Source organism: Mastomys coucha, unplaced genomic scaffold (genome assembly GCF_008632895.1).
Source record: "Mastomys coucha isolate ucsf_1 unplaced genomic scaffold, UCSF_Mcou_1 pScaffold4, whole genome shotgun sequence".
NCBI lineage: Eukaryota > Metazoa > Chordata > Mammalia > Rodentia > Muridae > Mastomys > Mastomys coucha.
The window spans coordinates 54,939,063-54,951,130 of NW_022196910.1; the positions used below are offsets into that span (position 1 = coordinate 54,939,063).

At 42.3% G+C, this 12,068-nt stretch overlaps 1 protein-coding gene across 3 annotated transcripts in view; it reads left to right on the forward strand.

Moving 5' to 3' along the window:
• Nucleotides 1–12,068, forward strand: part of Nemp1 (nuclear envelope integral membrane protein 1) — a 31,887-nt gene that overhangs the window by 14,322 nt on the left and 5,497 nt on the right. For all 3 annotated transcript variants that reach the window (XM_031350290.1, XM_031350291.1, XM_031350289.1), the window contains exons 2-8: nucleotides 4,175–4,290; nucleotides 5,132–5,351; nucleotides 6,517–6,589; nucleotides 8,715–8,808; nucleotides 9,202–9,316; nucleotides 10,676–10,901; nucleotides 11,752–11,925. In XM_031350290.1, coding sequence (XP_031206150.1) covers nucleotides 4,175–4,290; nucleotides 5,132–5,351; nucleotides 6,517–6,589; nucleotides 8,715–8,808; nucleotides 9,202–9,316; nucleotides 10,676–10,901; nucleotides 11,752–11,925 — 1,018 coding nt within the window. The remainder of the gene's footprint in view (nucleotides 1–4,174; nucleotides 4,291–5,131; nucleotides 5,352–6,516; nucleotides 6,590–8,714; nucleotides 8,809–9,201; nucleotides 9,317–10,675; nucleotides 10,902–11,751; nucleotides 11,926–12,068) is intronic.

Genomic DNA, 12,068 nt, shown 5'->3' on the forward strand with positions numbered 1-12,068 from the left:
TGCCAGGCAATATTTCATTTTTTAATTTAAAAGGTTTTTTTGTTTTGTTTTGTTTTTCGAGACAGGGTTTCTCTGTAACCCCGGCTGTCCTGGAACTCACTCTGTAGACCAGCCTGGCCTCGAACTCAGAAATCCGCCTGCCTCTGCCTCCCAAGTGCTAGGATCAAAGGCATGTGCCACCATCGCCCAGCTAAAAGGTTTGTTTTAAAGATTTTATTTTATGTACATGAGTACACTGTAGCTGTCTTCAGACACACCAGAAGAGGGCATCGGATCCCATTACAGGTGGTTGTAAGCCACCATGTAGTTGCTGGGATTTGAACTCAGGACCTTAGGAAGAAGAGTCAGTGCTCTTAACCACTGAGCCATTTCTCCAGCCCAATTTAAAAGCTTTTTATTGCATGTTATTCATATGGACATTGTGTTTCCTTGTGTCTGGGCACCCTGTGCATTCCAAGTGCCCAGAGATGGCAGAAGAGGGCTATTGATCCCCTAGAACTGGAGTTAGATTGCTGTGAGCTGTCGTGTGGATGCTGGGAATTGAACCCAGGTCCTCTAACACTCTGAACTGCTGAGCCATCTCTCCAGCTCTAATACTTCTTTTCTTTAAGAGCTGGGTGTAGTCCATTGTGTAAATGTAACACATTTTGTTTACCTGCTCATTAGCTGGAATAGCACTGGGCCTTTTCATTCTCAGGGGCTTATGTAGGAAGCTGTATGACAGGTTTTTGTGCACATTCATGTGCATAGTTTTGTGTGAACACAGTCTCAATTGTCTGGAATTGTACAAGGAACTATTAAACTATAATATTTTTTAAAAATTGTATCATTTTACATTCCTGCATTGGATCCCATTACAGATGGTTGTGAGCCACCGTGTGATTGCTGGGAATTGAACTCAGGACCTCTGGAAGAGCAGTTGGTACTCTTGACCACTGAGCCATCTCTCCAGCCCCTCTTTCTTCCTTTTTAAAGATTTATGTATTTTATGTATGTTAGTACTTGCGACACCAGAAGAGGGCATCAGATCCCATTACAGATGGTTGTGAGCCACCATGTGGTTGCTGGGAATTAAACTCAGGACCTCAGGAAGAGCAGCCAGTGCTTTTTGACTGACAAGCCACCTCTATAGCCCCATTACTGAATTTCTTTAAAAAAAAAAAATTAAAAATGTATTCATATTGTGTGTACACCGCAGTGTGTATGGAGAGGACAATTTGCACTTGGTTCTCACCTTCCATCATGTGGGTCCTGAAGATCAAGTGCCGCTCATCACACTAGGCAGCAGTTACTCTTGTCTGTTGACCTATCTCTGGCCCTAAGCTTTTTTCTTTTTTTAGACAGGGACTCAGCTCTGCAGCCCTGGCTGGCCTGAAACTGGCTATTCAGTCCAGTCTGGCCTCCAACTCCCAGGGATCCACTTTCTATCTTCCACTGCTGTGATTAACAGCATGAGCCACCATGCCCAGCTCCAGGCTTTTGTTTAATTGTAGCCACTGTAGTCAGTATGAAGTAGTGGGTTTTTTTTTTTTTGTTTTTTTTTTTTTTTTTTTTTTTTTTTTTTTTTTTTTTGTGGCTTTGGTTTCTATTTCTTTAATGATTTGAGCCCCATTGTCATGTACATTTATGTATTTTCTTTGGAGAGATATCTACTCACATCTTTTGTTTGTTAAAAGAATTGGGTTGGGCCAGCTTATGGTGGTTTATAAATGTAATCCCTGGAAAGTAGAGGCAGAAGATTCTGGACTCAAGGTCATCTTCAGCTATATAGCAAGTTTGAGACCAGTGTAATGAGACTGGCTCAGAAAGGGGCAGGGGAGGGGAAGGGTTATTAGTATCATAGTTGTCTATGTATTCCAGCTACTTTCATTGCCAGGTGTGTGACTGGAAGACATTTCCTCCTGTTCCCTGAGGTAGTCTTTTTATGTTTTTTGTGTTCTTTGGATTACAGAAGTATTGGTCTCTCTGTAAGTTTTACATATGTGTGTGGGCACAAATGTATGTGTGGGTACATGTATGTGTGTGAGTCTGTGTGAAGGATAAAGGGCAACTCAAGTGTCATCCTTAGGAACATTGTCCTCCTTCCTTGGCCTGAACTCATGAGTTAGGCTAAGGTGGCTGGCCAGAAACGTCTGGAAACTCACTGTTGTCTCTTTCCTCTGAGCTGAGACTGTGATGCATGACACTGACACTTTCCATGAGTTGTAGGATCTAACTCAGGTCCTTGAGCTTGCTTTACTGACTCAGCCCCTTCACCTACGTCATCTCCTTCCTTCCCTCTGTTCTGGAGCTGGTAGGAAGCCATGGTTTTACATTTCCTGAAGTCTGCTTTAGGGATTTCTTCTTGACTTCTGCATATTTTAGGATCCTACTTAGGAAACCATTGTTTAATAGAAGGCCACAGAGAGTTATACCCTGTCTTCTATGTTTTGCTCGGACTTAGGCTTATGGTTAAATATAACTTTAAAGTTAGTCTTGGTCTGGTGATAGGGCTGTCTCTCAATGATAGAGTGCTTGCCTAGCATGTACAAAGAAAGCCCTGGGTTGGGTCCTCACCACAAAAAACAAACAAACAAACAAGAAAACAAAACCCAATAACAAAAACAACAACAATAGGTCTTAGTTTCACTTTAAAATAATTTTAACTGGCAGTCTGGCTCAGTGGATAAAGGTGCTTGTCCATCAAGTCTGACAGCCTGAATTGAATACCTAAGACTCATGTGGTGGAAGAAGAGAACCGACTCCACACTCACACTGTGGTAGGCTCCCCACTAAAGTAAACTGAAAATAAGATGGGCATTGATACTTTCAGGTGTGGTTTGGGTTTGAGATGGTTTCTCTGTGTGGCCCTGGCTGTCCTGAAACTCACTCTGTAGACCAGGCTGGCCTTGAACTCAGAAATCACCCTGCTTCTCCCTCTGGAGTGCTGGGATTAAAGATGTGTACCACTGTGCCCAGCTCAGTAATGCTTTTTATGTGGATAACTTTGACTTGGATTTAGTTAAGGATGTTTTTTTTTTTCCTTTTCTATGTTTTTGGGAGGCTAGGAGGAGGAAACAGGGTTTCTCTGTGTAACAGCCCTAACTGCCCTGTACCTCAAACTCAGTCTGTAGATCAGGCTAGCTCAGAGACATCCCTGCCTGCCTCTGCCTCCCAATTGCTGAGATTAAAGGAGTGTGACATCACGCCTGCCTGAGGACTAAGGAATTCTTATTTAAATCTGTCTGCCTGACACTAAAAACCACACTGATAATTAAATTTGTACTTACTCTCATTTGATAAATGTTCTGCATAGGGTTTTTGAGATGGCTCAGATGGTAAGGGTACCTTCTGTCAAGTGTGGTGACCAGAGGTGGACACCTGGGGACAACACGGTGGAAGGAGAGTCACGGTATCCTCTGATCCGCACATGTGCACACCCACACCTCCCTCAACCCCAACAAAAAATAAATGTAAAAATCTGCATAATACAGAAATTAAGTGAAGAAATATACCTTTTGGGTTTAATCTCTAATACCACAAAGAAAAATGTTACTTAAATGTTTGTGTCAAAGAAGGTATAGGTTGGGCATGGGAAGGTATAGGAGAGTGATTTCTTGTAAATCTTTTTTTTTTTTTTTTTAAGATTTATTCTATACATATGAGTACACTGTTGCTGTCTTTAGACACACCAGAAAGGGGCATTGGATCCCATTACAGATGGTTGGGAGCCCCCATGGTGTTTGCTGGGAATTGAACTCAGGACCTCTGGAAGAGCAGCCAGTCCAGTGCTCTTAACTGCTGAGCCATCTCACCACCCCCTAAGAAGTAGCTTTTATTATTTATTCTATGTTAATGTAATGTTAACTATCTGTAATAGTTAAATAATTAAAGGTTGAGAATGTAACCCAGTGATAGAGCATATGTTTAGCATGTTTCATATCCTACAGTCAGTTCTTAAACAATCACACATGTGAGCAAGTGTGTGGTGCACACATGTAAATTAGATAAGAGATAAAACTGCCTTTTTCTCTCATTTGTTTTTTTGTTTGTTTTGTTTTTGTTTTTTGATCTGGTTTGTACTTTAAGTATAAGTTTAACAAGTGGTCAGTTTATTTCTTTTAATAAAATAAATTATAGTTATGACTTGTTCTGTTCTGTTATACTTAATTCTTGTTTCCCTTTTTGCCTAAAGCTGATGTAAATGTGGTCATGCTTCAGGAATCCCAAGTTGATTTGAATTCCAGTCAACAGTTCTGTTATAAAAATGTGCTTATCCCAAAGTGGCATGATATATGGACACGGATACAGGTAACTAGAAGCCCCGCCCCTGGGCATCTCAGCTCCTTTACCAGCTTAGAGTACTATGATCCTGAGGTAAACGGTCTGCCTTCTTCCTTGTGGAGTCTGCACACGCACACCTCTTTTGAAATGTCTGTGCCTGCTTTGGCTGGAGTCTGGAGTGCCTGTCTGAACTCTTGTCCCATGGTTCCCATTCTTTTTTGATTCTGAGAGAGAAGTCTCCTCTGGGTAGAATGACTTTGGGCTCCTTTTTTTATTTCATAACACAGTTAAGTTACCCAGCAGGAAAGAGACCCTGGCTGGGATAGTGACTGAAGACTGCTGTCCATCCAGACACTGATAAACTACACGGGAGCTGGGTTCACGGGGCTTTTCAGTTCTTTCTCTATTTTCTGATACAAAATTCATACTGTATCTGGGACACATTATAACCAACATTTATCCATAATCAGTGATTTGTGACAGTGCATTGGACTCTCAGCCTGTCATTATGGGAAACATTTTCAGTTTTCTGGGGCTGTTTATGACTGGCAATTTTCTTAATGTTGCTGATCCTTGTTTTCTTTGTATGATCTGAAAATAGCTGTATTGATAACTTTAGCTTGGGAACTTCCTTCTCCCCTTTCCTGGCTTAATAGTAGATTCAGACCATGGATGGTAACAAGAAGCTGTAGCAGCCGCCTGTCAGACAGCGCCATTTGCCAAATGATGTTTCAGTTACCGCATCTGTACATTCCTGCTAAGCTTTGTGTGAAATGGCATATTGCTCATTAGCTGTTTAAGTTTTTTTTTTTAAATTATGTTTATGAAAATTTCCTACTTTTTCATCTTCATGTCATTTGTGTTACAGGTTCGAGTAAATAGTTCCAAATTGGTCCGAGTTACCCAGGTGGACAATGAGGAGAAGCTGAAGGAGCTAGAGCAGTTTAGTATCTGGAACTTTTTTTCTTCTTTTCTAAAAGAGAAATTGAATGACACCTATGTTAACGTGGGTCTGTACAGCACAAAAACCTGCCTCAAGGTTGAGATTATAGAGAAGGACACCAAGTACAGTGTCGTTGTGACCCGGAGTAAGTCTCACCCCCTTTTCTCTGGTGGATTCTGTAGTGAGAGGGGACAGAGCTTAGGGTACAAGGAGTAAGACAGAGACGTTTGCCTGGGACAGTTCCATTTGTTTGTGATTACAGCCTTGACTGTGTCATGGTCCTCCACAGCTTACAGAGACTCCACTCCACATAAGAGTCTCCTTTAGTAAGCCAGTGCCTGGAATGGGGCCGGTCCTTAGCTGGTGGGAAGAGTACCTGGGGTCAGGCAGACAGCATGATTCTTCATGCTTCCTGGAGACTTCTCGACAGAGGAGTTGTACTACTCCATGCAGACAGGAAAGTTAAACAGTATAAAATTGGTAACTCATAAAATACTGCTTATAGAATCATAATTAAAGATTAAGACCACTATAAGTCTTATTTACTGGACCTGGGGAACATTTTTTCTTCTCTGAGGGCATCTGAGAAAGTTTTAGAGGAGGTGGATTCCATCAAACCCTGACTTGGTTTCCCTTGGTTTCTACTCAGGGCTCATGCTTGTAGGCTTTGATTAAGAGAGAGATTATGCCCTTCCAGGAAGTTGTGCTACAGCTGGTTCTGTAGACATGGAGGGTTGAACTGTCTTTGGGTGTTCCTTCGGTATTTACTAATCCTGCCACCTCCTGTCCATTTCTAGGCCTTTCTTGCACTCAGATTTTGAATGTGAAAGCCATGGGATACTCTGGCATGCCACCAAGGGCTCACCAGGGGTCTGCCTGGGCCTCCAGGTCCTGAGTGGGATATGTTTAGTGGCACAGTGCTTTATAGTGAAGCAACGTAGGAGGTATGGTTGAGCAAGTAAAACACTACGTGGAGAACACAAGGCCCGTGTCTCAGATCCCTGCCTGTAAGTGATGTAAGGCTCTGACACAAATGACAGGGACCCCTTCTGAACAGCAGCATACATGGTGATGATGGCATAGTGCATTGCTAAACCCTCAGTAGAGGAAGCCAAAATAGGGCTAAGATGTTCAGGAAGGTACAGACTAGACAGGAACCTAATTAAGGATTTCTTTGGAAGGGGACCAGGATTTGTGTGGTACATCTACGCTTCCATTTGTTTTACTTTAGTTGACCAGTAATAACAATGTCATCTTTTATAACACCTTTAATGGATTCTTCTATTAAGCAAATATTTTATTTGTTTCAGAATTTGACCCCAAACTCTTCCTTGTTTTCCTCCTTGGACTGACACTATTTTTTTGTGGAGACTTGCTGAGCAGGTAGGCATGGACTCAACAAAACTGTTCTGTTGCTCAGGATCCATGTGGCTTACATGTTGCCTGCTTGGGTACTTTTAAGATTTTTTGTTCTATTTTGGACAATGTAAGTAGATATTTGTCATTGTTTTGATTGTTTGAGACCGAGTCTCACTATACTGTAGCCAGGCTGGCTACAAACTCCATCTGCCTCTGCCTGTCAGGTGATGGCATGAAAGCTGTGTGCCATCATATCCAGCTATTTTTTTAAATTTATGTGTGATCTGTGCATCTCTGTCTGTGTGCATGTGCTGCCAAAAGAGGACATTGGATCCCCTGGGCCTGGAGTTATAGGCAGTTGTGAATTGTCCAACATGGGTGCTTGGGACAGAATTCAGATCCTCTGGAAGAACAACAAGCACTTGAAACAGCTCAGCCACCTCTCTGGCTTTGCTTGGATATATTAAAAATAAAATAGTGCTGGGCAGTGGTAGCACATGCCTTTAGTCCCAGCACTTGGGAGGCAGAGACAGGCAAATTTCTGAGTTCGAGGCCAGCCTGGTCTACAGAGTGAGTTCCAGGACAGCCAGGGCTACACAGAAACCCTGTCTCTGAAAAAAAAAAAATTTTTTTTTTCCCTCTGATTTGAATATGATTGTTGGTTAATGCATTTTCTCATTAGGCAATTCTACCATTATATTAATGAGTTATGTAGGACTATTCATTTGGCTGTCAAGTTAGAATATTATTGCGGATATTTATACAGTGAAGTTGCTGCCAAACTACACTTGATGAGTTTCATGCTGTTTACATAAAGGAGTCACAATTCTTGTGCATTTCCTCCTTCTGGAAACCTGCTAGCTATGATGTGTAAAACTGGTATGCACTAACATAAAGACATAAGCCTCTCCCTGAGAGGAGACGCTTACCTGAGCCTAGTGAAGTCTAGGGAGACCTACTTCAACTCTGCTAAAAAAACTAATAAGAGTCAAAACAACAACATAACAAACAGACCCCCAAAGAACAAAAAAACAACAAACAACCTCCCCACCCCCAAGTCTATTTTATTTTGGCCAGCTACTCCTGGGCATGAACCTGCCCTGGAGTATGGTTTAGGTGCCCAACAGAGAAGCTTCTTAAAGCACGTAGTAGTTCACACAGAGACCCACACAGGAGAGTCTAAGACTTCAGAGCACTCATCCCTAGGTGGGCTATCTGAATTGAACCCCTCCCTTTAGCAAGGCTCAGGGATCTGCGTAGAGAAGGACGTGAGATTGTAAAAGCCACAGGTGGTGGATGACTCCGAGCTGCTACAAGGGCGATGGTTCACATCATACTTCCCATGTATGTCAGGCCTGGCTTCACACCATGCTTCCTCCTCCTTTCAGTTCTTCATTCTTTGAACCCCTTCTTCCATGATGTTCTCTGAGCCTTGGAGGGGATGATACATATACCCCATTTCTGGCTGGACATTTAAAAGTCATCTATTCTTGGTACTTTGACCTGTTGTGAATCTCTGCAGTCATCACTGACCACTGTACAAGAATCCCAGAGAAGGTGATTTGATGGCACATTGGTTCCATTTAGCAAAAGTGCATCAATAGCTCTCCCACTTGGGTCCACAGACTGCCCAGCCATGGGCTTTTGATGGTGTTATAGCAGCAGATGAGAATTCTCTCCTGTGGAATGGGCATCAACTCCAGACCTAGAGTGGCTGGTTACTCCTAAAACAGCCTTCAGTGCGCTACTGCAGTGTGCTCATCTGTGTGGCCAGTCAGTATCCTGCTCATAGGGTCCATGAGTGAGACAGGCTAGAGCTCTCCTTTCATCCTGTGGAGCCCATGCTGGCTCTGTGAAGGCTGCCCAGCAGAAAGGAAGTTCCAGTCCAGTTTCAACTTGATTTTCAACTCGGTGTCTATAGCATAGAGTGGATTTAGACAGAGGTGGATACAGGAGTGAGATTTAAGAGGACCTCATCCACACTAACCTTCATAATCTATCAACTGCTCTTGTTGTCTACATTTCTGTATCTTCAGTACCAGGCAGTGTCTCCTCTAATATTGAGACATTAGCTAGGGCACTTGTGATTTCACCAGTGTGTTGTGTGACCTATAGCATTACATAGTCAAGTAAAATATTCTCTCTGCAGGAGTCAAATTTTCTACTATTCCACTGGGATGAGCGTGGGAATTGTGGCCTCTCTCTTAATCGTCATTTTTATGATCTCTAAGTTTATGCCCAAGGTAAGTCGTCAGATCCCTAAGTGTTTAGGATGACCTTAGATAGCTGGAGCATTGGATTGTCTTCTGGAGTAGTCTTAGCTCTCTGAACATTTGCATTGATGGCTGATGAGTCAGTGACCATCCTGTTCTTTGATTCTGAAAGCATGGTAGATCTGAAGCCTGATTGCATACAGTGGGAACTGAAAGCCATGCTGTTAGTGAAACCTTGCCAGGCTTCTCAGTTATGTAGCATCTTCTCATCTTGGTGTTCCTTGCAGACTGCCTTTTTAGGTAAAAGCACATCTTTTTAAGAGATAAGTTTTTATGCATTTTGAGTAGGTTGAGAACATTGTACCATTTGCTTCTTATGTAAAAAAGCCTTGTAACCTTTGCTTTCATTTCTGCTTTGTCTAGAGAAGTCCCATTTACATCCTCCTGGTAGGAGGCTGGTCCTTTTCTCTGTATCTCATCCAGCTAGTGTTTAAGAATTTACAAGAGATATGGAGGTGCTATTGGCATTATCTTCTAAGTAAGTATTCTTGGTGTAGCTCTCCTGTGCGTGTCTACAGGCTGTTCAGTTAATCTGACTGTGAGAAGATGTGTGTGCTAACAAGGAGTCCATAGCTGATAGCATTTGATTAACTTGTAGAGATTATAATTTTCTACTTTTTTTCCTTTTTCTTCCTTCCTTCCTTCCTTCCTTCCTTCCTTCCTTTCTTTTTTTTTTTTCTTTTTTTTTTTTTTTTTTTTTTTTTTTTTTTGAGAACCCCTCTATGTGGGCTTTCTCTGCATAGAGCTGGCTGGAGCTCACTCTGTAGCCCACGCTGGCCTCCAACTCACAGAGATCCACTTGCCTCAACCTCCAGAGTGCTGGGATTAAAGGCAAGTGCCCCCACTACCCGATTTTCTACTTATTTCTAATAGCACTGTCACCTTAACATCATCTGAGCTCAGATACTGTTGATAAGATCAAAATTTGAAATTACTGGTGTTTCAAAATTTAAAAACTTTTAAATTTGCTTTATTAATGTTAATTTAAATATGCTTGGGAACCTTGAGAAATGCAGCGAATCTTGTATACAGTAAAAGTACTTTGGTCACACAGATAAAGCTTTTTTCTCTTTATAGGAACTCAGTTTATTATTTAAGAACATTATTATGGATATTTATTTTGGGGGATTAAAATAGACTATTTTATAAATGTTCAAAATGTAGCTTTTAAGAAAGAATTAGTTTTGCCAAGCCGTGGTGGTACATACTGTTCCAGCACTTGGGAGGCAGAGGCAGGTGGATCTCTGTGAGTTGGAGGCCAGCCTGGTCTACAGAGAGAGTTCAAGGACAGCCAGGGCTACACAGAGAAACCCTGTCTCAAAAAATGCCAACCAACCACCACCACCACTACCAATAACAAAGATTTAGTTTTAATTATGTGTGGGGGAGTGTGCACTTAAGTGCAGATGCCTGTAGAGTCATCCACTGGAGCTGGACCTAGTAGTCATGAGCTGCCCGTGTGCATGCTGGGAGTTACAGTAGTCATGAGCTGCCCGTGTGCATGCTGGGAGTGAACATGGGCCCTCTAAAGAGCACTGAGCACTCGTAACCTGTGAGCCACCTTCAACTCTTGTTACTTGAGTAAATACATTTGTGACAAAGAATATGAGTGATGCATGTATGTACGTGAGGAACAGTGGATGCATGTATGTACGTGAGGAACATTGAGTGATGCATGTATGTATGTGAAGAACAGTGAGGAAAATGTATTTTCTGAGAATTCAAAATAGGTGAATAATTGAGTGCAGATGTGCCTGTAATTTCCTGGTTCAGTAGATGCATCTAGTGAACTTGTCAATGCTCTCTACCCAGTGTCTTGTTATGCCTCTTCTCCTAGGCTACATCCTCACAGTTGGATTCATGAGTTTTGCAGTGTGCTACAAGTATGGGCCCCTGGAGAATGAGCGGAGCATCAACCTGCTGACTTGGACGCTGCAGCTGCTGGGCCTGGGGTTCATGTATTCCGGTATTCAGGTCCCACACGTTGCCTTTGCTCTCATCATCATAGCACTATGTACTAAGAACCTGGAGTACCCCATCCACTGGCTGTGCAGTGCCTACAGGTGACTAGCAGGCAGGGTGGCTGTTGACATGTGGGTGTGGGTGCACCTGCTTCCACCCTCGTTCCTTTTTCTGTTGAGATCATACTTTTTCTTTTTTTATAATAAAAGCATCCAGTCATGTGTTCCTGTTACCACTAGGTGGTGCAAATTATATCCGTGTTTGGTTTGTACATAGGCCTCAGGGTCAGGTTTCAGATCATGTCACGTTGACTGTCAGGTCGCTCTAAAAACCTTAATCTTGGGCTGGAGAGATGGCTCAGAGGTTAAGAGCACTGACTGCTCTTCCAAATCGTGAGTTCAAATCCCAGCAACCACATGGTGACTCACAACCACCCGTAATGAGATCTGATGCCCTCTTCTGGTGTGTCTGAAGACAGCTACAGTGTACTTACTTATAATAATAAGTAAATCCTAAAAAAAAAAAAAAAAAACCTTAATCTTATTTAAGATGTAATTCATAGCATGATATTCTTGGAAAGTAAATATGGAATGGCCCTGAAATCTGGAATGGCCAGTGGCTATTCCATTGCAGATAATCAAAGCAGTACCTTCAGTTTGGAGAGCTGAGGTCGCGAATCACAACATTATAACAAGATTTTGTTGTTTTTCCACTTACTGGAAAATAAATTATTTGTCATTTATTTGAAAATAAGTGAGTTTGACTACTCTAGCTTTTCACTCATGCTTAGTAATAGGAGTACACTGTAATGGAAGGTGTGTGTGGAAGAGAGATGCGGTGACGACTGTCACTGCTGAGTCTGTCTTAGTGTGGTTGTCTCCTGAGACAAGTGGACATGAGGATGGTGTGGATACTGATTAATGACTCATGGTGTTATTTTGGTGAGCACAGAAGGATGTGTAAGGCAGCAGAAAAGCCTGTCCCCCCTCGCCTCCTGACAGAAGAAGAGTATCGGATACAAGGAGAGGTGGAGACCCAAAAAGCTTTACAGGAACTCCGAGAATTTTGTAACAGTCCGGAGTGCTCTGCCTGGAAGACTATATCTCGAGTTCAGTCTCCAAAAAGGTAAAAAACGCTGATAAGCCAAGTATTTATGGGTAGTTAATGACCTTGAGTCTGACAGATCATACTTCTAGATAACCATGTTATATTTTGCCCTTTGATTATTGCTCACCTAGGAGGAGCATTGAAGAGAAAGTAGTAATCTA